At 40.4% G+C, this 26,951-nt stretch overlaps 1 protein-coding gene across 4 annotated transcripts in view; it reads right to left on the reverse strand.

Annotated features, from left to right (window-relative positions):
- Positions 1–26,951, reverse strand: part of naalad2 (N-acetylated alpha-linked acidic dipeptidase 2) — a 147,505-nt gene that overhangs the window by 23,130 nt on the left and 97,424 nt on the right. For all 4 annotated transcript variants that reach the window (XM_069890861.1, XM_069890860.1, XM_069890858.1 and 1 more), the window contains 3 exons: positions 23,621–23,684; positions 20,039–20,106; positions 11,060–11,151 (listed from right to left, as the gene is read on the reverse strand). In XM_069890861.1, the coding sequence (XP_069746962.1) occupies positions 11,060–11,151; positions 20,039–20,106; positions 23,621–23,684 (224 nt within the window). The remainder of the gene's footprint in view (positions 1–11,059; positions 11,152–20,038; positions 20,107–23,620; positions 23,685–26,951) is intronic.

The raw sequence follows: 26,951 nt of genomic DNA on the forward strand, positions 1-26,951 counted from the left end.
GTTAAAAAAATTTCGTGTATGTGACATTCTAAATGTAGCATTACATGAAAATAATGGAACCTTTACGTTCACCAGATTACGAGAGGCATAGATAGGGTGCACAGCCAGTGCCTTTTTCCCAGGGCAGAAATAACAAACACCAGAGGAGATATGTACAAAGTGAAGGGAGGGAAGTTGAGGAGAGACATCAGAGGCAAGTTTTTTTTAAAAACACAGAGATGTGAGTGCCTGGAATGCCTTGGCAGGGATGGTGGTGGAGGCTGAAACATTAGGGCCATTTAAGAGACTCTTAAATAGGTGCAAGGATGGAGGTAAAATGGAAAGTTACGCAGTAGGGAGGGTTTAGTATTTTTTTACACAAGGAACATATGGTTCAGCACAACATCGAGGGCTGAAAGGCCTGCACTGTGCTGTAATGTTCTATGCTTGGGACAAAGATTCATTTTTCCTTCATTTGCCACTGTTTTAAATTTGGAATCAAACAATTCACTTATGATTAAAGTGCACATTCCAAATTTTATTCAAAATTTTTTGTATACTTTTTAAGTTTGATCATGTAGAAATTATAGCACATTTTATGCTGTTACCCATTTCAGGGCACCATAATATTTGGGACACAGCAATGGTATGTATATTAAAGTAGTCATGCTGAGTATCTTTGGTTATGCTCAGCCAGGCATCTACTGCAGCCATCTTTAGCTCCTGCTTGTTTCAGGGGCTTGTCCCCTTAAGCCTTCCATTCAGAATATGGAAGGCAAGCTCAACTGGATTTATATCAGGTGACTGGTTTGGCCATTCAAGAATTTTCCAGTTTTTAAGTTTGAAAAACTCCTTTTGTTGTTTTAACAGTATGTTTGGGATCTTTGACTTTCTGTAGGATGAAGCATTGTCTCATGTTTGGAGGTATTTACTCAAATTTGAGCAGATATTTCAATACACCTCAGAATTGGTTTTGCTACTGCCATTAGCAGTTACATCATAATTGAAGATATATGAACCAGTACCTATATTTCCAACTGATTTCTATTCTGCTGTAACCTTTGACAATTTTCTTCCTCACTATCTACAACTTTACTAATTTTTGAGTCATCCGCATGCTCCCCCTACATTTCCACCCATATAATTTCTATATATCCCAGCAATGATCCCTCCTGAATACCACTAGTCACAGACCTTTAGTCAAAATAATCCTCCCTTTAGCCAGTCTTCTCTGGCCAAGCAAATTTTGAATCCAACTTGCAAAGTTTCTGTTGGACTCCATGTGCCTTAAATCTTTGGATCAGCTACCATGAAGGATCTTGTTAAGTGATTTACTAAAGTCTATGTAGACAACATCCACTGTCCTATCTTCAATTATGTTTGTCATCTTCTCAAGAATCAAAAGTTTATAAGACAATGCCATGCTGACTGTCCTTCATAAGTCCATGCTTTGACAGATGTGTGTAAAACTTATCCCCAAAAACCTTCTCCAGTAATTTCCCTCCAACTGATTTATAGATCACCTGCCTATTATTTTCTAATTTGCCCCATTGCCTTTCTTGAACAAAGGAACAACAATGACTATTGACACCCTCTCATTGCGGGTGATGTATGATTGAGGATTTCCACACTCCTGCAGGTAGGTGGCACTATCCTCCACTTATTTTCCAGAGCTGCTCAGAAAGGACTGATTTATAAAACATGGTGCCCACTTTTGCCTGTATTGAAGCCCAGATTTTCCACTGCTGTTGAGACAATTGACCTATGCAGCTCAGGTCAGCTTTAATCAGTGGTCATTCGCTTGAACACTTTTTAGCCATTCACGAACCTGGTTCCCATGGAAACAGGCAGCTGGATTAGCTCTGACATTATTGAAATCAGAATTTGCGAGCAGCACACATTTTGTGGTGGTCTCAGCCTTGCTAGTTGGGTACACTTAATTGCAGATCACATGTTCATGACACACTGTCCAATTTAACCCGATACATTTCCCTAAGATAATACTCACAATTAAAGCTGTAATTCTGAACTCTGTCATGCTAAATTGAAATGCAAGTGATTTAGAAATGGATGGGCACTGCAATTAATGCCTTATCAGTGATTCTCACCACAGGTTATATTCCTCCCAATTACAAACAGGCACTTGCGGAGCTGCATGATGTGCTCAGTAAACAAGAAGGTCCACCCCGACGCACTACAAATCTTACTCGGTGACTTAAACCAGGCCTGTCTCAAGAAAACCATGCCCAACTACCACCAGTATGTAACCTGCTGTACCAAAGGTCCCAGCGCACTTGTTCTCTGCTACACCAAGATAAGGAAGGCCGGCTGTTCTTTCCCAAGACCACATTTTGTCAAGTTGGTTCACTTGGCTGTGTTTCTTCTGCCTTCATGTAGACAGGGCCTAAAAAGAGAGGCTCCAGAGATCAGGACAGCTAGAATTTAATCACAAGAAGCTGAAGAATGGTTATAGGGCTTCCTCGAATCAGTGGATTGGGTAGTGTTCAAGAACTCAGCTGAGACACTGAGCGATTATGCCAGGGTAGTCTCAGATTTTACCAAAACAGCTGTGGATGAGTGCAACCCCCATCAACTCATTCAGGGTTTTCCCCAACCTGAAGCCTTGAATGAACAATGAAACCCAGAACCTGCTAAGAGCCAGATCACAGGCATTTAAGTCTGGAGATCCAGATTAATACAGAAAGATCAGGTACGACCTGCGATAAGCTATCTCCCAAGTGAAGTGGAGATTCCAGATGAAAATGAAACCACAAGGGACACCCGCCAGCTGTGGCAGGGCCTAAATGTCATAACCTGCCACAAAATCAAATCCGGTGCAGTAGCATATGGCAAACCTTCACTCCCAGGGAAACTCAACACCTCCTACATTCAATTTGACCACAGTAACCTGCACCCCACCTCCCTCCACATCCCACATCCTCTGATGACATCCTGTCTTTATCTCAGGATGACATGTGTGCTGCCTTCAGGAGAGTGAATCAGAGTTAAGTATCCAGCCCAAATGGAGTACCTGGCCAAGTATTAAAAATCTGTGCTGAACAACTTACCAATGTACTCTAGGATATCTTCAATTTCTCTCTCCAGCAGGGTGTGATACTCACCTGTTTCAAACAGGCTTCAATCATACCGGTACCCAAGAAGAGTGCAGTATCCTGTTTAATGACTATCGACCAGTAATGGTTACATCAACAATGATGTAGTTTTGAAAGGCTGGGATTGAAGCATATCAGCACCTGTCTGAGTCGTGACATGGATACATTCCAGTTTGCTTTTTGTGGCAACAGGTCTAAATTGGATGACATCTCACTGGCTCTACAAAAAGCTCTGGAACACCTGGACAGCAAAGATGCATACATCAGGATGCTCTTCATTGACTACAGTTTGGCATTTAACACCATCATCCCCTGAAAACTGATCAGCTAACTCCAAGACCTGGGAGTTAACACGCCTCTGAGTAATTGGATCTTGGATTTCCTCACCTCCACACCACAATTGATGAGGATTGGTAAGAACTTCTCCTCCACAATCTTCATCAGTACCGGAGCACCACAGGGCTGTGTCCTTCTCCCCCTACTCTGCTCACTTTACACCTACAATTTGACAATAACACCATCTACAAATTTGCCGACGATAACACAGTAGTGGGTTGTATAAAGGACAGAGATTAAAAACTTGGCTGAATGGTGCTTCAACAAGAACCTTGTGCTCAATGTCAAAGGAGCTGATTGTTGACTTCAGGAAGGGAAAGCCAGAGGTATACAATCCAGTGATCATTGAGAGATTAGAGGCATTAAGAATGAGCAAATTTAGGTTCTTGTGAGTCACTATCTTGGAGGATCTTTCCTGGATCCAACACACCAATGGCATCGTGAAGAAAGCACGTCAATGCCTCTGTTTCCTCAGTTTGCAGAGGTTTGGTATGACACCATAAACCCTGGCAAATTTCTACAGATTATATAAACAAAATAGAGAGAGTGCAGAGAAGGTTCACGAGAATGTTGACAGGATTTCAGGGTCTGAGTTACAGGGAAAGGTTGTGCAGACTGGGGCTTTTTTCTCTGGAGCATAGAAGATTGAGAGGGGACTTGATAGAGGTTTTTAAGATTTTAAAAGGGACAGACAGAGTAAATGTGGATAGGCGTTTTCAATTAAGAAAGGGGGAGATTCAAACTAGAGGACATGGTTTAAGATTGTTAAGGGGGAAAATTATAAGGGAAACATGAGGGGAAATTTCTTTACACAGAGGGTGGTGGGGATGTGGAATGAGATTCCGGCAGACGTGGTCGAGGCGGGATCATTGGTTACATTTAAGGAAAGACTGGATCATTACATGGATAGGAGGGAACTAGAGGGGTGCTGGTCAGTGGGACTAGGAGGGTGAGGATTTGCTACGGCATGGACTAATAGGGCCGAACTGGCCTGTTCTGTGCTGTAAGTGGTTATATGGTATGGTGGAAAATGCGCAGACCGGCTCCATCACAGTCTGTATTTGGGAACACCAATACCCTTGAGTGTAAATCCCTGCAAAAAGTAGTGGGCACAGCCCAGGATACCCACAACCATCCCCAATATCAAGAACATCTACAGGAATGCTGACATCAGAGCAGCAGCAATCATTAAAGATCCACACCACCCAGCCCATGCGCTGTTCTCGCTGCTGCCATCAGGAAAGAGGTAGAGGTGCCACAAGACTCGCACCACCAGGTTCAGGAACAGCTGCTACCCCTCCACCATCAGACTCCTCATCGACAAACTCAATCAGAGACTCATTTAAAAACTATTAATTATTCACTTTATTGATTTTTTTATTCTCTCTGTATTGCAGTTAGTTTGTTTACATCATTATCTGTTTAGTTATTTGTTTACACATATACGCTATGTCCAGTTCTTTTGCTCTACCAAGAAGTGGCAATGCTGCCTCTCCTGCATATAAAAGAATTTATGACAATAAATCTGAATCATCTTTACTGCAGAGAAGTAAATTAAATGTAGTTTCACTGAATATGGTTGATTTTTTTTGTTGCTTAGATCTAAAATGTTCTGCTCCATTATAACAATTCATTTCTGCCAATAAACCATCTGTGTTTCAGCATGTTTAATTTACTGATTTAACGAAGAAAATTTAGAGATGAATTAAACCGAGTGATAAAACCCCATTTATAAATGCAAATCCCAATGATTTAACCAGATTGCCCCATTTTTAAAAGGGTATTGATATCATGAGTTTGTTTCCAAGGCAGTAACAAGCTGCCGTTTTGGCCTCTGTTAATCTGAAATTACGTGGGAGAGAAACTATTCAAGCATGACTATTTTTTACCTAAATTGTGCAGTAATTACTCATTCCGAATGTGACTTAATCGTACTCATGCTTTAGAAAGTGACATTTGATCACAAAGCTCTGTGCATATGATATACAAACACCTGAAACACAGAGTTCCTAGGGTTAATACCATCCATGTGAAAGGTTTTATTGAATTTTCTCTGCGAAACGAATTCACTTTTATGCAATTAGTACACACTAGGACTTTTCACACCACCGATTTCTGTCAATCCTCCTAGGAAATGAGCAAAGTTCCCAGGAAGGCTGCACCTACAGGGGTTTTCACACCGCAGCCTTACTTACCTGGTAAATAAGCAACCCAGTATTTTGAGGGGATCCCGCTTTCAGCAATGATGTCACGAGTGATGCGTTACACACTCACAGAAAGTTGAATCGTGTAGTTGTAATGGCGAATGTTGTTGATTTACGGATCCTAGCCCTGCAACTCTGTGCCTCTTTTCTTTCTTTGGCTTGGCTTCGCGGACGAAGATTTATGGAGGGGTAATGTCCACGTCAACTGCAGGCTCGTTTGTGGCTGACAAGTCCGATGTAGGACAGGCAGACACGGTTGCAGCGGCTGCAGGGGAAAATTGGTGGGTTGGGGTTGGGTGTTGGGTTTTTCCTCCTTTGTGTTTTGTCACTGAGGTGGGCTCTGCGGTCTTCTTCAAAGGAGGTTGCTGCCCGCCGAACTGTGAGGCACCAAGATGCATGGTTTGAGGAGATATCAGCCCACTGGCGGTGGTCAATGTGGCAGGCACCAAGAGATTTCTTTAGGCAGTCCTTGTACCTCTTCTTTGGTGCACCTCTGTCTCAGTGGCCAGTGGAGAGCTCACCATACAACATGATCTTGGGAAGGCGATGGTCCTCCATTCTGGAGACGTGATCTACCCAGCACAGTTGGATCTTCAGCAGCGTGGATTTGATGCTGTCGGCCTCTGCCATCTCGAGTACTTTGATGTTGAAGATGAAGTCGCTCCAATGAATGTTGAGGATGGAGAGGAGACAACGCTGGTGGAAGCGTTCTAGGAGCCGTAAGTGATGCCGTTAGAGGACCCTTGATTCGGAGCTGAATAGAAGTGTGGGTATGACAACGGCTCTGTATACGCTAATCTATCGTCAACATAGTTGTCAATGGTACATTGCAAACAGTTGATGAACAAGATGGCATATTCGCGGAGCATACGAGGAGATGGATGGAGGGAGAAGGAGGATAGGCAGTCTGAGTTGTCTAGTCATAGACGAATGGCTATTGTGCAATATTTAGAACACCAATTTGAAACTAGAGTAATGTGGAAGAGAAATAGAACATTGAGTGTAAATTTGATGTGGAATGGCAGCACATATTTGAATGGCTAAAAGCACCTTCAACTCTTTATGAGAGATCCTCGAGCCAGAATTGAGGTGCAAGGTAACAAACTTCAGCAGGCCCCTTTGTGGTATTATGTCACTCCATGTGATATCAATCCATCAGTGTTCTTTTTGGTGTGGGTATTTCCACTGTGTGTATGGTGGTATCGCAAGTGACTCTCACTTTGAGGTCGACCCTTATGAAAAACTTCATAGAGCTGCCAAGTGGTGCATAGTTCCAGGAGACAATCAACAGGTTTCCAGAGAAAAATTATCCAATGTGTGCTGGTGCCATCGACGGCACACATATTCCCATAATTGCACCACAGGAGGAAAAATTATCCTACTACAACCATAAGGGGCAGCACTCTGTTATTCTTCAAGCTGTTGTTGACCATGAGTGCCAGTAAGGAACATCTTGGCTTTGTTAAAATGATCAGTCTGCACCAACGACTGTCTTTGGTATGACAATCAATGCATTGAGCTTTTGAGATTTCAGCTTCACTGATGTGTATGTGGATTAGCCTGGCTGCATCCATGATGCTTGAGTTTTAGCGAACTTGCCCATTTACAGGAAGGGTGAAGGAAATATACCTCTCTGGACAGTGATGTGCACGTAGCTCAAACATGTGTAATGTGTCTCCTTGCAACATATGCACAGAATGGTCACAAATGGGTGTATGTATAGATCTATGGGTAAGCTGTATGAGACACTCACACCTCTGGGTACAGGCCTTCATGTGAGTTGATGACATGGAAATCCCCACACATCTGATAGAGGACCTTGCCTATCCCCTGAAGAATTGGCAACACCGAGCTCTCAATTAGCAGAAGTGCAAATTCAACAAGCGTCTGAACTGGGCACGGATACTGGTGCAGAATGTCTATGGACAGCTCAAAGGTCATTGGAGGCATGTAGTTATTGCCTGTTATTGCATAATTTATGTGAGATTAACAAGGATCACTTCTTGCCAGAGAAGAACACTAAATAAGGAACAGGTTCTCCCTCAGCCAGAGAGAAAAAACCTATTTGGGGTTCAACAGGCCGTGGATCCCATGCTATCCACGAGGCTATTATGTCCGCTATGTATATATCAGGCAAACAGTACAACTTTTAAGTTCCACTTTATTGCAAGAAGTAACAAGGCAAGTATTTCAAATCACAAATGCAAAAGAGGTAACAACTGCAGTGCAAAATTTAACAGAACCATGTATAAAAGGTTAAACACTTATTATAACAAACATTTTTAACCATTAGCCTTGGAAGAATTTGTTTTGACTATACTGCAATAATTTTTTTTTACACTGTACAAGAACATCTGCTGCCCTGACTTAATTCTCATTCAGGTATTGTAGATAGAATGAGGAAAAGGAGGGAGTGAAAAACTCAATACCTTCCTTAGATTGAGGCCTGCTGCCTTCCCCAGGTGCTGGATAGTTCTCTTGCACTGAGGTGGCAGGCCAATACTGGAGGTATTGCTGGTGTGCATATGGATATTGTTGAGAAGGAGATAGAGGAAGAATTTGGTGGGGGGTGGGGGGGAAGGAGTGGTCAGAGGGTGACGGCACATCACCTTGTGCATGATTCTGGTCTGCTCATGTATATCATCATGAACGTTCATCAGCATGCCAGCAAACCCGTCAATGCTGCACCCCACTCACCCTGTTGCTCACTGTGCAGACTCCAATACTGGTCCATCCTCCTCTCCTGCTGCACACAGTCATGCTCCTCATCGTTGATCTCCCTCAGGAACCCATGCATCTTCAGGATTATCTCCTGAGCCTGGGTGGGCTTCCTCCTCTTCCCCTCCTTTCCAATCTTGCAGAGCAATGGAACACATGTGAAATAAGCCACGATTCCTCATGTGTGAGCAAACACTTTGGAAAAATGGCATTTATACACAATGCAGTCTTACCGTCTTCCTGTTGCACCTCTATCCTGGGCCTGCTGGGGCAATGAGGTGTCCATGGTCACTTCCCTCCTTGATGGCATGGGCTCTGGGCTCCTTGCAGATGGTATTGTGCTGAGGGAGGGCGCCTCACTGTGAGGGTCTCCCTCAAGGGGGTTCTCTATCCCACTTCCTTAAACTACATCACTGGGCTCGCAGGAGATGGCAGTTGCGCTGGGGATGAATGCCTTGTTGCAGCTTTCCTGCGGGGTTCAAGTGTCACAGGAGGTTGATGATGCAGAGGAAGTACCTGTCTCGCTAGTAAGGGGGCTGTCACTGATCTCTGGCCTCTCCATGTTAGCTTGCAGGGACAGAGGGGATGGCAATAGGTTGACACCCCAAATCTGAGAGGCCATGTGCAAGTAAGGCCACTCCATTCGGCTTTTGCCACTCCTACCATTATGGTTATTGACCTGCAGGAACTTCTTGCGCAGGTTTTTAGTTTGTTCATTACCTGCGTCTTGATTTTTACAAAGCCTGCTTTCTGCAGCCTGACCACTATCACCTCATACATTAGACCATCTTTCATACTCTTTTACATCCCTGCCCATTTGCCGCCATACCCATATGAAATGCTGAATTAAGGTCTTTACTGCTTTTATAAAATATTCAAACAGTTCAGATTCTCAGAATGCACTGTGCTCTGACAGATGATGTGAAATCAAAACTCTAAGTGAAATTGTATTATAACATGTTACAAGCACGTTTCCAGAAGCACTGGGGTTCTCTGCACTCTAACCTTCTAGCCAAAGTGACGCAGGCACATATGCACTGATGTCACTCATCATACCTGGTAATACATTTGTCCTTTCACACCGCCAGAAGGCGATTGGTACCCACTGCTGCCACCGCCGCCACCACCACCACCCTCCCATGTCTCCAAGCCCAGTTGAATTTGACCTGCCCTGCCCAATTGGGATGTTTTACACCAAATGATTTCCAGGTAAGTTACCCATTAACCCACGTGTACTCGGGGGTATGAAAGGGTCTACTTACCTTATACACAGGAAAATAGGACTGGACCGAAAGAACAACTTGGGCTTGCAACATTTTTAAAGGGATCATCAATGATTTGCAGTAGAGTCATTCGGAGTAGAACTCATAGGGATTAAGCACACAGAACTTTGGAATAGAAATTTTTGGAAGTGACTATAACATGCATCAAAATAAATACTCTTATTACTCTCCAGCTGCATTCCTGTAAAGTGGGGGGAAACCAAAGGCATAAACCTGCTGTCTGGAAGGAGCATTTACAGGAAGAGAATGGTGTTCTTCAAGTGGTACCTAAAAGCCAGTGTTGAAAGTGGAATGCAAAGCATAATGATAGCGTTCACTGCTTCCAGTGAACCTTGTGTTTGGGTGGCTTCTCCTTGTGCAAATGTTACTGTCAAATCCTGCAACATTATTGGTCATCAAGAAGTTGCCCACCACAATGATGTAAAAATTTGGGCTCCAGGTTCCATGTAACATGGACAAAGTTTGAGAAGGGCTTCACCAGACTCCTGGCTACCTTTCAGGTAATGGTCCAAGCATCTCCATGTTCACAGCAATCAGCCTTTCAACACACGCTAACTAAGCGAGTGGGCAATCTACACACATTTCCAGACAGAAATTATGAACAGTTTTGCCTTACTTGACAGAATGAGTAGTATGCTTGTGTTGCAATTGTTGAAATGAAGTGCCCGAAATGATTCAATAACTGGAGGTTTGTGTGCAGTGCAAGTGCACCTTTGAGCACAGAAAGCCATGAAAGTATTGAACAGAAATCTTTAAAATTGTGATGAGTAAATAAGGAGAAACTGTTTCCTTCAGCAGAAAATTCTGTATCCAGAATAAATGGATTTAATGCATTCAATACATAAGAAACTTGAAATCACATGGAATTATTTGAATTTACTTGCTGCAAAGATAAAGATGCATCAGTGAAATGCAACAGAGAAATTAATTAGGTAATTGACAGAAAGAGGGAGCAATGGAACAAAATTGATAGCCAAACCTCAGATGTGCACTGGAAATAGTGCATATGCTGTGTACCAGAAATTCATCACAAGTAAACTAATGTTAATTGGACAAAATATTAATGGGTGCATATTGTACTCTGCTTCGAAAGCTGGTTCTTGTAAAGTTAAGAGAACTGAATTCTACACACAATAACCACTCAGCTATCTATGCTGATAAAGCATTTTTTTAATCCCATCTGTTCATTCTAAGTTTCACACACATTTATTAGAGAGGTTTTCTGCAAAATGTCTCCATTGGGCTGAGCTATAGATAATTATTCAAATGGACTGATCAATTCTGTCTTCAGTTAACATATGACAACATTGGCCAAATCTGAATTCAGATGTATCCATTTAAGACTACATATTCCCAGCAACAATAATTTTTCTTCATAATTTATTATACAACATGAAATATGGATAAAAACTCATATTTAGCAGACCTGGGAGTTTCCTTGTACCCTATCCAAGGATCTTTCTCATTCCAACTCTGGTAAAGGGATTTTCCCTCAAAACCATCATCAGGGCTGGGCATCTGAAGGAAGGCAAAAGTGAATAGCTTATTTCAAAATTTTCACATTATATCATTATCTTTCTTAGCAATAACAACCAAACCAGTGTAGTTGCTTGTTAATTTCAAATCCTGGAGGCATTTATCCATTACCACCAGGCTCATAGATCCTTCCCTGCATTTTTGGGAACAGAAACTCTTCTTTGCTCAAAGGCATTAGTTAAATTTCACAGAAATAATTTATGAGCTAATAAGCTTTGAAGAGAGGACTTGGAGCTGAAGCTGTTTAGAGCAAGAGGCTACCTTGATAAAGAGCTGAAACTCACTAGAAATGTATGCCATGAGATTGCTCAGAGCTAATTGCCACAAACTAACTGTATCATAATTAATGAGACTACAGCATTTCAATTTCATGGCATGACATGTTGTTTGGAAGGGCTGCAGAGGAATTAAAATGTTAGTGGTATTTAAATATTCACTCAATGCTGAAGGTTCAAAGGGGAGTTTAAGAATATGTCTAGATTCAAACCAGGCCTAAGACACAGACCAGAAACTGGAGACCCCAGGATTGCATCAAAGAGGATTGAATCTTCTGGGCCCATCCAAATCAGAGGCCAGGTCCACTTTAGACCCAAGGGTATTGTACTGATAGACACAGGTCTGTCAGTACAATATCACTCCATCTGTGGCTTATAAGTTTTTTATCACTCCTCTGCATTCTTTGCTAACCAATGTCTATCCACAATGTCATATGTTTTACATTGCATATGCCTGAAAATTCTACTTTTTCCAAAGCAGGAAAATTAATCCATCATCTTATATAATACTAGTCAATCATGTTGAAGCACCCACAAAATGTTTAATCTCAATATTTTCCCATTCATTTCCATTATTAACCAAATATACTGTTGATGAATTCAAGATATAATTCTTAGAAACACAAGTATTCCCTATGTACGACCATCTGTATATAGTATACATGAGCAAAAAAGACTATTTAATTTTTTTTTAATGAAGAAAAACTAGATGTAAATATAAAAATTACACTTTTGAGATAAAACTAGGGACCTATCTATGGAAAATAGCACCTATGGCAGGGGTGGCCAAACTCCCACGAGTGCTTGCCGCCATGTTGTATTTGATGAACGATAAAACAGAGAGTGAATTTCTGACTTGCATCCATTTTGAGTTACAACCGATCGGTCAGAACGGAACTCACTCGTGAGTTGGGGACTATCTGTATTTTAATTAGTACAAAATAGAAAGCATCATTTAGAAATGGAATGGCTATATCCAATACAATTGTATTGTATTTGAATTCTCAACATCATTGGGGGGAGTATGGCAAGATGGCGTAGAAGAAAGACGTGTGTTCCACCACTCCCCAGCTGGATCATTAAATACCCGGTTTTTTCATAGTATAAAAGTGGTTAAAAATAAGATTTACAGTTATTTAAATAAGTGCTTTATGATGGCATCCAATGTGAAAAAATTTAAACCTCAGCTTCAGAAAAAACTACCATATAAAAATGCAGAAGAATTGAGGCCTACCTGCATCGCTGAATCCACGGAGTTGTCACTGGGAGTCTCCAAGCCTCAGAGGAGTCCAGCCCTTTCGAGTTTGACTCTGGTGCCGATCCCGCATCCGCAAGATGGCACCGGCACATCAGTGAGTTCGATCATTGCTGACCCGTGTTCACGTGAAGCCGTGCACGCGGGCGGCACGACCCATAAGGGGACCCACAACCTCATTGGGCAGCCCAATAGCGCGCAGTGAAGCGTCGGAGGACGTGTCTGCACGTCCAATAGCTTTGCCTAGCCTGCGTGTGGTCATGGGTCTGAGAGCTGCTGGAGAAAGTCGGGGCTGTGGGGAACCCAAACACTGGCGTCCCGAAGAGGTCGGGGTGCCGGCATCAGGTGTCCACACCCGCAACCATTCAGTCAAAGGACCTACGATGACTGAGGAAGAAGAGGAACTTACCTTCTTAGAATTCGTCCAAGAGGAGGAGCTTGCAGTTAAAGAAGGTGGATCTCAAAAAGTGGAAGTGGAATCTGGACTGGATTCAGTGTTTACTGTTTTGGAAGGGATTACTTGTCAAATGCATAATATGTCAAAACAAATATTAACTCAAATGAATCAAGGATTTATGGAGATGAAAATAAAAATGAATACTTTGTGTGATGAAATGTCAACTATGAAACAGGAAATGACTGTAGTTAAAAGTGATATTAATAAATGTATAAAATCAGTTGATACTCTGCAAGAAAATTTTAAGAGAATTGAAACAGCTTTCTCTGAGTGCAAACTCAGGTAGAACGTAATAGAGGAAAAATGGAAAAAGTGGAAGGTTCTTTTGTAGATTGGGGGATTCAGAAAAGAGATTTAATGAGAAAATTGATTCGTTGGAAAATCGAAGTCGAAGGAATAATGTGAAAATAGTTGGTCTTGAAGGTGCTGACCCTATAAAAAATTTTAAGCACTGGATCCCAGAGGTGCTGGGTAAAGAGCATTTCCCTGAAGGCTTGGAATTGGATAGGGCTCACAGAGCTCTGAGAAAAAGACCACTTCCAGGACAAACACAGAGAGCGGTCTTGATTCATTGTTTAAAATATCAAGATCGAGAAAAGATTTTACGTATGGCAGTGCAGAAGGCAAGACAAACTTTATCTCCATTAATGGTTCAACATAATTGGGTGTTTTTTTTATGCTGATTTGAGTCAAGAAGTTATTAGAAGACGATGAGAATTTAATACGGCTAAAGATGTTTTGTGGTGAAAAGGCTACAAGTTTGCTTTTCATTATCCTGCAATTTTGAAGGTTTTTTATGGAAACTTTCAATCTCAATTTTTTGAGAATGATCATGATGCTTTGGTTTTTGCTAATTCTTTGCCGGAACTGCGAAGAAATGGGTCTTCTCCTCCATTATCTCCTAAGAGGAGAGTAAATGGAAATGGAAATGGACATGGGAATGGAAAGAAAGAAGAAATGACACAAAGTCTTCCTGATGTTGAAGATCTGGAGCAGTCGTTGGGCTTGGAATCATTGGGCTGAATATATGGATTATATTCGATTGTGTTTGATTAAATAATTAATATGTATCTGGCTGGTGGGGGGGGGGGAGAGAGGTGGATGACATTGAAATCTTTGATAGTCATCTGCCACTAGTGGGTTCACCACACCCAAATTTTTAGGGTATTACGACCTTTGGGGACTTTTTTTTGTATTTTTTTTTGAGGGGTTTTTCTTTTTTGGAAGAATTATAGAGGGGAGCATTATTTTATATTGTGTAAATATATTAGTAGTTTAAAAAGATGTCTCAATTGAATTCTGTAACTTTTAATGTGCAGGGGTTAAATAATCCAATTAAGAGAAAGAGAATATTGGTTTATATTAAAAAAAAATGAAAATTGATATTGGTTTTTTTTACAAGAAACACATTTGACTGAGAAAGAACATCTGAAATTGAAGAGATTGGGTTGGTCATGCTTTTTCTTCTTCTTTTAATTCTAAGGCCATCTCGAGATGGCAGAGGTCGACAGCATCGAGTCCACGCTTCTGAAGATCCAGCTGCGCTGGATGGGTCACGTCTCCAGAATGGAGGACCATCGCCTTCCCAAGATCGTGTTATATGGCGAGCTCTCCACTGGCCACTGTGACAGAGGTGCACCAAAGAAAAGGTACAAGGACTGCCTAAAGAAATCTCTTGGTGCCTGCCACATTGACCACCGCCAGTGGGCTGATAACGCCTCAAACCGTGCATCTTGGCGCCTCACAGTTTGGCGGGCAGCAACCTCCTTTGAAGAAGACCGCAGAGCCCACCTCACTGACAAAAGGCAAAGGAGGAAAAACCCAACACCCAACCCCAACCAACCAATTTTCCCTTGCAACCGCTGCAATCGTGTCTGCCTGTCCCGCATCGGACTTGTCAGCCACAAACGAGCCTGCAGCTGACGTGGACTTTTTACCCCCTCCATAAATCTTCGTCCGCGAAGCCAAGCCAAAGAAAGAATTCTAAGGCAAGAAGAGTAGCGATTTTGATTCATAAAAATTTACCATTTGAATTGGAATCTTCAGAGGGGTATGCTGGCAGAGTATTAAGAATGAACAGTAAATTTTTTGCTGAATTGTGGACTTTGTTGAATCTTTATGCCCCTAATATAGATGATGAGTAGTTTATTTCAGAAGGTTTTTTATTGTTAATTCAAACTAATGAAAATGTTTTAGTTGGTGATGATTTTAACTGTGTTCTCAACCCTTTATTGGACAGAAATCCAAAAAGTATAAGGAAATCAAAGATGGCCACATAAATTAATGCGTTAATGAATGATTTAAATTTGGTGGATATTTGGAGAAAAGTTAATCCTACAGAAAAAGATTTCACTTTTTATTCTTCAAGACATGATTTGTTTTCTAGAATTAATTTATTTTTGGTATCAGCACATTTACAAGGTAGAGTATTATGAGCTGAATATAAAAGTAGATTTATATCAGATCATTCACTATTACTTTTTTCTTGTGAAAGTTCGGAGGTAGTACGTCCGTCATTTAGATAGAGGTTTAATGCAATGTTATTGAAGAAACCAGAGTTTGTTACTTTTGTTAAAGAGCAGATTTCTTTATTTTTGACTGAAAATGTTAATTTTGTGGATAGTCATTTTGTAATATGGGATGCTTTAAAAGCTTATTTGAGAGGGCAGATCATTAGTTATTCTGCAAAAGTTAAGAAACAATATATGGCAGAAAGTTTAGAGTTAGAAAATAAGATTGCTGAGTTAGAGAAGGATTTTCAGAAAGGTGTTACAGAAGATAAAAAAGTTGCATTAGAGAGGTTGAAATTATGTCATAATAATTTACAAACTTATCAGTTTGAGCGCTTAATTAATCGATATAAACAACATTATTATGAGTTGGGGGAAAGAGCTCATAAGGTACTTGCTTGGCAATTGAAAGCTGAACAGGCATCTCAGACTATTAATGCTGTTAAGAAGAATTCAATAATAACTTATAAGCCTCAGGAAATTAATGACCAGTTTTATTCATTTTATCAAAAATGATATACTTCTGAGGGGAAACAGGATAATGGTTCTATTGATTCTTACTTATCTAAATTAAAGTTACCGGTATTAGATGGAAATGATGTTCAGGAACTTGAATCTCCATTTACAGATTTTGAAATTAAGGAAGCTATTCAGGAAATGCCTAATGGAAAGTCCCCAGGGGATGATGGATTCCCTGTGGAATTTTATAAACTTTTTTATGATGATTTTTCTAATGAATTTGGAGGTTGGATCAAGTTACTAAAAATCAGAAGTTACCAGAATCATGATCAAGTGCTTTAATAACTGTCATTCCAAAAAAAAGAGAGATCTATTAAAAGTGTCTTCATATAGACCTATCTCTTTATTAAATGTAGGTTATAAAATGATAGCAAAAGTATTAGCCAATAGACTTGCTAAATATTTGCCTAAATTGGTACATATTGATCAAACAGGCTTTATTAAGAATAGAAATGCATCAGATAATATATTTTGATTAATTACTTTGGTCAACGCATATCGAAAGCGGATGCAGAAAAAGCTTTTGATAGGGTTGAGTGGGATTTTTTATTTAAAGTGTTAGAGAAATTTAAATTCAGACCTTTTTTTATTGGTTGGGTTAAGACTTTATATGCGAACTCGATTGTTAGGGTGGTGACAAATGGACAGATTTCTTTACCATTTAAATTGACTCGTTCAACTTGACAGGGCTACCCATTGTCACGCCCTATTTGCGTTGGTCATTGAACCATTAGCACAGGTTATTGGACAAAATGACGGAATTAGAGGGATGAGGATTAAGAATAAAGAATATAAAATTAATCTGTTTGCGGATGATGTGTTGGCATATTTGACAGAACCGGAACGGTCTTTGAAACAATTGTAAGAGTGTTTGCTGAAATTTGGAGAATTATCGGGATATAAAGTTAATTGGAATAAAAGTGAAATTTTTACCAGTTGGAGTGTGAGATTATTCTGAATTTAAAACAATTAAAAATTAAGGTGGACATTAAATATTTAGGTGTTGTATGGATATGAATTATCAATCATTAAATTATGTACCTATATTAAGACTGATTAAAGCGGATTTGATTAAGTGGAAAGATTTTCCATTAACTTTGATTGGTTGGGTTAATTGTATTAAAATGAATATTTTTCCTCAAATTCAATATTTATTTCAGTCACTACCTTGTTTATTTTCTGAGGGCTTTTTTCAAGATTTGAATAAAGCAGTGTGAGAGTTTTTATGGAAAGGTAAACTAGCTCAAATGACATTGCATAGACTTACACGGAAGTATACATTGGACAGACTACAATTACTACATTTTCAAAATTATTATGAAGCAGCCCAGTTGAAGTTTACTTGTAGATTGATGGATTTAGATCAACCTGGGCAAAAGTGGAGATGGCGTGTATTCCTAGAGTTGAAATACATGAATTTATATTTCGTTGGAATTTTATTTTGTTACAGCAATATGATATGCTGATACTGAAGCATTTATTAAAGATTTGGTTTAAAAAATACGGGGTTAGGGTCGAAAAATAAATTATCTACTTTAACTCCATTGTATAACAATCAGCTTATTCCCTTCTCAATGCTTAATAATCATTTAAAGATTTGGGATTCTAAAGGTATAAAGACAATACAAGATTATTTTGTAGAGGGGAAATTTCTTTCTTTTAATCAATTGAGAAAAAGATGAAAAAGATTTGATATGCCTGTAAATTCTTTGTTTGTGTATTATCAACTTAGGGCTTTAATAAAAGATAATTATGGTAGAGAGATGATTTTACCTACTTTGTCAAGATTTGAATCTTTGATTTCCTCTATACTGAAAAAGGGTTATATTTCAGTTATGTATAATTTGTTACAAGATAGTATGGATAAACCAGATTGGGAGAAATCTAAACTCAAATGAGAGAGTGATTTAGTATTTATTTTCCCTGAAGATGATTGGGCAAATACGTGTCAAGATCTGAGGCGCCTGCAAGCTCGCACCAAGACACAAGAGCAACTTGTTCGTGAACTACTCTTTGCAGACGATGCCGCTTTAGTTTCCCATTCAGAGCCAGCTCTTCAGTGCTTGACGTCCTGTTTTGCGAAAACTGCCAAAATGTTTGGCCTGGAAGTCAGCCTGAAGAAAACTGAGGTCCTCCATCAGCCAGCTCCCCACCATGACTACCAGCCCCCCCCCCCACATCTCCATCGGGCACACAAAACTCAAAACGGTCAACCAGTTCACCTACCTCGGCTGCACCATTTCATCAGATGCAAGGATCGACAACGAGGTAGACAACAGACTCGCCAAGGCAAATAGCGCCTTTGGAAGACTACATAGAGTCTGGTAAAACAACCAATTGAAAAACCTCACAAAGATAAGCGTATACAGAGTCGTTGTCATACCCACACTCCTGTTTGGCTCCGAATCATGGGTCCTCTACCGGCATCACCTACGGCTCCTAGAACACTTCCACCAGCGTTGTCTCCGCTCCATCCTCAACATTCATTGGAGCGACTTCATCCCTAACATCGAAGTACTCGAGATGGCAGAGGCCGACAGCATCGAATCCACGCTGTTGAAGATCCAACTGCGCTGGGTAGGTCACGTCTCCAGAATGGAGGACCATCTCCTTCCCAAGATCATGTTATATGCTGAGCTCTCCACTGGCCATCGTGTCAGAGGTGCACCAAAGAAGAGGTACAAAGACTGCCTAAAGAAATCTCTTGGTGCCTGCCACATTGACCACCGCCAGTGGGCTGATATTGCCTCAAACCGTGCATCTTGGCGCCTCACAGTTCGGCGGGCAGCAACCTCCTTTGAAGAAGACCGCAGAGCCCACCTCACTGACAAAAGACAAAGGAGGAAAAACCCAACACCCAACCCCAACCAACAAATTTTTCCCTGCAACCGCTGCAACCGTGTCTGCCTGTCCCGCATCGGACTTGTCAGCCACAAACGAGCCTGCAGCTGACGAGGACATTTACCCCTCCATAAATCCTCGTCCGCGAAGCCAAGCCAAAGAATGTAATTAAATTGACTAATGTGAAATATGGAATGGTTAATTATAATTTTTTACATCAATTATATTTGACTCTGGAAAAGTTAAAAAAAAATATGGCTTTAGTAATTCAGATTCTTGTTTTAGATATGGTTCATGAATTGGAACTTTTTAAATATGCTGCATGGAATTGTGTTAAAGTTCAATCATTTTGGCAAGGAATTAAAGTAGTTTGGAGAAATTATATAATTTTATACTACCGTTAGATCCAACGATTTTCTTGTTGGGAAATTTGTATTCGTTAAGAGGAATGGGATTGGATAAAATTCAAATTGCTTTTGTATGTTTGGTGTTATCAGTAGCACGTAAATGTGTTGCTAGTACTTGGAAAGATGATATTGAGATTAATATAGCGCTTTGGCATAATGAATTGAAAGTATGTGATATATAAATTACTTTTAATTTACATGATAATTATTCTTCTTTTGTTAGTAAGTGGTCTCTGTATTTCAAATATATGCATTTAGATATACTTTGAAATGTTGTTAACATTTACAATATTTTATATATATATAATCTATATATATATAATCTATGGCTGTAGGGGTGGGAGGGTGGGATGGGTGTTAATGAAAAAAAAAATTCTTTGACTATTTCTATATTGTATGTTATGTTTTTGTTATCTTTTAAATAAAGTTTGCAAAAAAAAACTCTCAACCTCATTCTTGCATTCTAATGAAAACATTGTAATTTCTTCTAGATTGAATATTTCATAAGATAAAGAAATTACAACAAATTCACAACATCTTTCCTTTCATTTCAATAAATATTTCAAATGATGCTGGTCAACTTATTGGAGTGACTGTTTCCTTACCTTTTTGGTCAAGTTATAAACCAATTGGTAAAGTAATGGGCTGCAGTCAACTCTCAGTGTGTAGTTTCCTAAGAGAGAGATACAGAGAAAGATGGAAAGGGCAAATAGTTAAACTACAATAATTTAAGCAAATAGTATTAATTTCAGATTAATTCAATAATCGATGGCAAGAAGATGAATTAAGATGCAGCATCAAATGACAAAGTATTTTTGATTATCTAGAAGTTAAAGCACTACATTTTTTTTGTTCCTAGTTGGACATAGGCAGGACTTTCATTCATGTCGTCCGGCAAAAGAAAAAAAAATACACGTCTGATTTCCAGGGCTAGTCGTCAATATAGCCTTAGTCAGGAGAATGGGGGTGGGGAAATGGGGTTTAAGGGCTGGATCAAGTCTGAAGATTCAGGGGTGGAGGCAGCAAGCAGAAAAAGAGGATTATGACTGATTTTTGAGTTTGTGAAATTGTTGGTGGGTGTGAGATCCAGAGTCAACTTGCAGTTGGGGAGGGGGGGCAATTTTATGACCTTGGGTAACAGAGGAAACTACAACCATGGGGGTTTCATGTATAGTAATTTTTATTCATATTGAACCAAAGCAAGTTCCCATTGATAGACTCTACATCCTTAAACCCAAACATGCAAGTGCCCACACCATTGTAATGGCATATTCTTGTACAATTACTAATGTCCCTTAGTATGCCTTTCATCTATGACTATGTTTTTTAAAGAAACGACTAGTTAGAGCAGTGGTTCCCAACCTTTTTCTTTCCACTCACATACCACTTTAAGAATTTCCTATGCCATAGGTGCTCTGTGATTAGTAAGGGATTGCTTAAGGTGGTATATGGGTGGAAAGAAAAAGTTTGAAGACCACTGTTTTAATCGTACCTAATTGACTTGTGATGTACACGGTTTCATAACTCCAAAGGAAATTGGCCAATGACAATTTGTCTTGAGCAAAATATTTCAGTAACAATTGGGTCAAGAGCAGTGCTTCTCAACCTTCCCTTCCCACTCACATACCACTTTAAGCAATCCCTTGCTAATCACAGAGCACCAATAGCATTGGGATTACTTAAAGTGGTATGTGAGTGGAAAGAAAAAGATTGGGAGCCACTGAGTTAGAGAAACAAAGTGCAGAATTCCACCAGTGACACATGATGATCAGATCAAGTGACAATGAGTCTGGATTCTGGGCCCTGATCTGGAGTTTTCATTATCTTCACTTTAATTCGCTTTGTAAGACCACAGTAATTGTCAGTTACAGAAACATTACTGAGAAATGCTGACTTGTTTATTTGTCTCTAGCTCCGCCAGAGAGGACAGTGATTGGAATTGGATCTATTAGTTGCTGAGATTAAAGACATATTTTGTACATCTTGATGATTTGCTTATTAAGAGAGAGCATCAAGTAATCTGTAATCTACTTTATTGCCCAGAATTTTAATTTAATAGCTCTGTACTTAAATGTCTTTGTTAAAGGTCTCAGTAATCCAAATGGTGATGCTCTCTGTGAACCCAAGCAACTGCATTCAAACTAGATCTTTGATAGAATAAGGCAGAAATTATTTGTTGGAGTTTTCTTCCAACTTGCAGAGAACCAAACCAAATCTCTCTAATGATGTAGAAGATAACTGGTACAGAAAGCATCGTTTTTATCCATTTACCCACTCTACATAATTTCAATGCATAAAGGTGCCTGGATGGAGAGAGGGGTTTATGACGAGCTGGATTGTGTAAAATGTTGATATTTCTCCACATTTTCTACTTTGTTGACCACCTTCACCAATTGTTCACTTCAGTGCAGTGCATACATTGTTAATAAAGGCAGCTGCAAGTAGCAACTTGTAAGTGGTACACAATCCTTTATCTGGAACTCTTGGGGTTCAGTGTGTTCCGAATTTCGGAAAGCCCACCTGAATTATGCTGCCGTATCCACCCCCAACCCCTTCCAGTTGCCCTGCCGTCTCTCCCAACCCCCCCTCGCCTGCCCGACTTGCGCTGCTGGTCTTCTCCCTTCCCCCTCGCCCACCCGACTTGCGCAGCCGGTCTCTCGCCCACCCGACTTGCGCTGCCGGTCTCTCGCCCACCCGACTTGCGCTGCCGGTCTCTTGCCCACCCGACTTGCGCTGCCGGTCTCTCGCCCACCCGACTTGTGCTGCCGGTCTCTCTCCCCACTTGCCGGACTTTGGAGCTTTCCAGATTTTAGATGTCCGGATAAAGGATCGTGTACCTGTAGAAGTTAGATTACAGGCAGCTCAATTTTCTCAGCACTTAGAATAATACTCAGTTGTGCTAACACTTGCATGTATTCTTTGCCTATTTCTGTCAGCAATCATGGATGAAGTAATCGAGGTAATTCCAATTCTCATCCTGTCCTCAGAATTTATCCCCGATTCTTCTCTTCCTTTCTGGATCTCTGTATCCATATCAGGAGATCGATACTGACATTGCTTGATCAGCCCACGGACTCCCACATCTACCTTGATGACACCTCCATCCACCATGCTTCTAATAATTATGCCAACCCTTTTTCATAACATCTGTCTCCATTGCATCTGTTCTCAAGTTGAGGCCTTCTGAAGTCCCCCCCTCCCACCCCAAAGCATAGCTTCCCCATTGCCACAGTTGATGCAACCCTCATATTTATTTCCCTTATTTCCCACACATCTACTTTAAATGCAACCCCTCATTATCAGCTACCCACACCAGAGGGGAGTGGAGGGGGTGCAGGCTCACCCTTCATCCCAAGGCCCTATATCCAACACATTCTTCACTGGCTCCAATGCGATTCCACCAGCCAAATCTTCCCCTCTCAACCTCGGCCCTTTTCTGCTTTCTGTAGGGACTACTATCTTCGAGACTGTGGTCCATTCATCCCACCCTATCCCTTGCACCTTCCCTTGCAACTGATAAAAAAGGACATACAAAGGCCTGTAACCCTCCCTGGAGAACCTGAGCTTCATCTACAGCTCTTCCAACTTGGTGGACTCTATTCAGTGCCTGCTAAATAGCTGCATCTGCAATTTGGTGGAAGCAAGTATAGGTGAGGAGTATTTTATAGAGCGCCTGGACTTTGGTTGCAATGGCCATCATGAGCTTTCAGTTGCATGTCCCATTTCCACAATGACGTGTCTGCCTTTTTCATTGCTTTAGAGAAGCCAAACATAGATTTGAAGAACATCCTGTATTCTGATTGGCTACCTTAAATCTAAAGGCATAAATAATGAATTCTCCAATTTCAGGTTAACTACCAAGTTTCATTCTCCCCTCTTTAACTCTTTCATCCCCTTCCCCATCTTATTGCACCCAAACACCCCCTCTCCTCTCACATATTTCCATCATTCCCTCCCATCTGATTCCACCCATCATCTACCAGACTCCACCACCCCGCCCCCCCCCCCCCCAACTTTACTCTGCTACGTATAACCTTCCTTTTTCCCTTTCAGTCTCAAACTGCAACATTAGCTTACACCTTTGCCTCCACGGATGCTACTTGACCAGCTGAATTCTTCCAGTATTCTGTTGGATGAGAAATAGTTAGGACAAAATTAAATTGACCATTTTGAGTTGATTTTCTTACCTTCGAGAGCTGTATCTGCATTGATATACACAACCCCTCGCTCCTGAAGCAGTTTGGTATTTTCCTTAAAGGAAAGATATAACATGACTGATTCCAGCATTTAAAGGGACGTACGTCAAGTCAAGTTCAGTTAGTTTACATAATGGTGGACCAGAGGAGTTGTAATGCACTCTAGGATGGCAAGATGTGGCAAAGATAATAAATGTTACTTAAAAAAAAATGGGAACAAATCAGAAGAAAATGTTGGTATGGATTGTGATCTAAAAGGTGAAGGGCATCCTATTTAACCCCAAAGAGCTTTCCTTTATGGAACCAATGTTGTTAATACATGTTACTACATCCTTTCTCTGAACTAGAATCTGTTTGCAACTGGACTAGAGAAAATTCAAGAATCCAGACATGATTACAATTTTTTCCTCTGAAAATTTTTTTAAAAATTTAAACTGAATTCCAGATGTTAATTCATCTTAATTATCATAGAATACTATAGCACAGAAAACAGGCCATTTGGCCCTTCTAATCTGTGCTGAAAATATCATACTGCTAGTCCTACTGACCTGCACAAATTTCATAATCCTCCAGGCCTCTCCTATTCATGTATCTATCCAGTTTATTTTTAAAACTTAAGAGTGAGCCTGCATTTATCAAGACAGATGGCAACTCATTTCACACTCCCACCACTCTGAGTGAAAAGGTTCCCCTAATCCTTTCCCCTTTCACCCCAAGTGCATCATCATGTATTTACCTCTCCTAAGCTCAGTGGAAAGAGCCGACTCACATTTACTCTGTCTATGCCTCTCATAATTTTGTAAACCTCTATCAAATCTCCCCCATTCTTCTACGCTCCAAGGAATAGAGTCCTAACCTGTTTAGTCTTCTCTGTAACTCAACATCAGAAGATCCTAGAAAATCTTCTCTGTACTCTTTCAATCTTACAGATATCCTTGCCGTAGTTGGTGACCAGAACGACACTCAATACTCTAAATTTGACCTCACCAATGTCTTGTATAACCTCACCATAAAATCACAACTCCTGTACTCAATACTTTGATTTATGAAGGCCAAGATGCCAAAAGGTCTCTTTACAACCCTGTCTATCTGTGATGCCACTTTCAGGGAATTATGTATCTGAATTTCCAGATCCCTTTGTTCCTCAGCACTCCTCAGTGCCCTACCATTTACTGTGGATGTCCTACCTTGGTTTGTCCTTCCAAAATGTAGCACCCCACACTTCACTGCATTAAATTCAGATCCCTCTGTAATCTTTGAAAACCTTCCTCGCTGTCCACAATGCTTCCAATCTTAGAGTAATCAGCAAACATGCTGATCAAATTTTCTATACATCATTCAGATTATAAATATAGACAACAATAATGGTCCCAGCACCAATCCCTGAGGCACACCACTAATCACAGGCCTCCAGTCTGAAAAGCAATTTTCCCCTACCACTCTGTCTTCTCCCGTTCAATCAATTTCAAATCCAATTTACAATCTCTCCATGGCTACCTAGTGTCTGAACCTTTTGAATTAGCCTCCTGTGTGGGATCTTGTCAAAGGCCTTACTAAAGTCCATGTAGACAACATCTACAGCCTTTCCTTCATCTACTTTCTTGATAACCTCGAAAAACCACAAGATTCATTAAACAACCTACCACGCATAAAGCCATGCTGACTATCCTTCATAATTTCTTGGTTGACCAAATACCTGATCACTCAGAACGCCCTCTAACAATTAACCTACTACTGATGTCAAGCTCACCGTCCTCTAATTTCCTGGCTTTCTTTTGGAGCCTTTTTAAACAATGGAGCCTTATGAACTACCCTCCAATCCTCCAGAACCTCACCCATGGCTAAGGAGGATAGAAATATTTCTTCCCCTACAATTTTTACACTAGTCTCCCTTATGGTCCAAGGGAATATCATGTCAGGTCTGGGGGAGTTATCTACTTTTATTCACTGTAAAGCAGCAAGCATCTCCTCCTCTAATTTCCATATGTTCCATGCCACTACTTCTGATTTCCCTTCTTTCCTTATATACGATGCCAGATTCTTGAGTAAATACTGATGCAAAAAAAAACTGTTTAAGATCATCCCATCTCATGAGGCTCCACACATAGACAACCACTCTGATCTTCTAAGGGACCAATTTTGTTCCTTACTACTCTTTTAGTCTTAACGTACTTGTAGAACCCCTTCAGGTTCACCTATACATTATCTGCAACAAAAAAAAACAACCTCATGTCTTCTTTTTGCCTTTCTAATTTCCTTCTTGTACATTCTATACTCTTCAAGAACCTCATTTTATCCATATTGTCTATACCTGCTATACACCTTTCTCTTCTTCTTAATGAATATCCCTTGAAGACCATAGTTCCCTATGCCTGTTAACTTTGCCTTTAATCCTAATAGGAACATGCAAACTCTGCACTCTCAAAATTTCGCCTTGGAAGGCTATCCACTTACTGACCACATCGTTGTCAGAAAACAACTCATCTCAATCCATTCCTCCTAGAACCTTTTTCATTTCCATAAAATTGGCCCTTCTCCAATTTAGAATCTCAACTCGAGCACCAGACCTATTCTCGCCCATAATTAACTTTAAACTAATGGCATTATGGTCACTGGACCAAAAATGTTAGCCCACACACAGTTCTGTCACCTGAATTGTCTGGTTCCCTAATAGGAAATAAATACCAAATCAGCTCCAGGAATATTAACAATTATGTTATTACCACACATATGTACTCATCTTTTTTTCAAATCTGCCTATCTTTGAACCTTGACATTTTACATTATTACTTGCCAACTTCTATTAAAACATTAATCTTCCAGAAAAGTCTCCATGCTCATAGCACAAAATAATGACAGTTGTGTTATGGGTTATATTATATTACATATAAATTTGGTGTTTAAAAGAGATAGATTGTGGGAGTTCAGTGAAGGTCACTTCACAGAGTAACAAAACATCTCAATTAAAATGCAAGAGCCTTGGCTGAAACCAGACATTAAGGCACCAGTGATTTTGCAGAGACAATGAAATTGCTTTGGAAAGAATTTCAAAAGCAGATGCAAATGAAACAGTCCAGGCTCAAAGTACTGACAAGATCTTTCAAGATCTTCAAGGTTTTGGAGCCTCGGAGAGGTGTTCTGGTTTTCGCAAGCAGAGAGGGGTAAAAAATACAAATAGGGTTTCAGAGAGAGGGAGGGAGAGAGAGAGAGAGAGAGAGAGAGAGAGCTGCAACATGACAAGCTGATAGGCTTGTTGAAAACCCCATTTTGAAGACAGGTTGTGAGTTGAGTTCAGCCTGTTGAAACACCTTGTTGTCTTTAC

The sequence above is a fragment of the Narcine bancroftii genome, chromosome 7, assembly GCF_036971445.1.
Source record: "Narcine bancroftii isolate sNarBan1 chromosome 7, sNarBan1.hap1, whole genome shotgun sequence".
NCBI lineage: Eukaryota > Metazoa > Chordata > Chondrichthyes > Torpediniformes > Narcinidae > Narcine > Narcine bancroftii.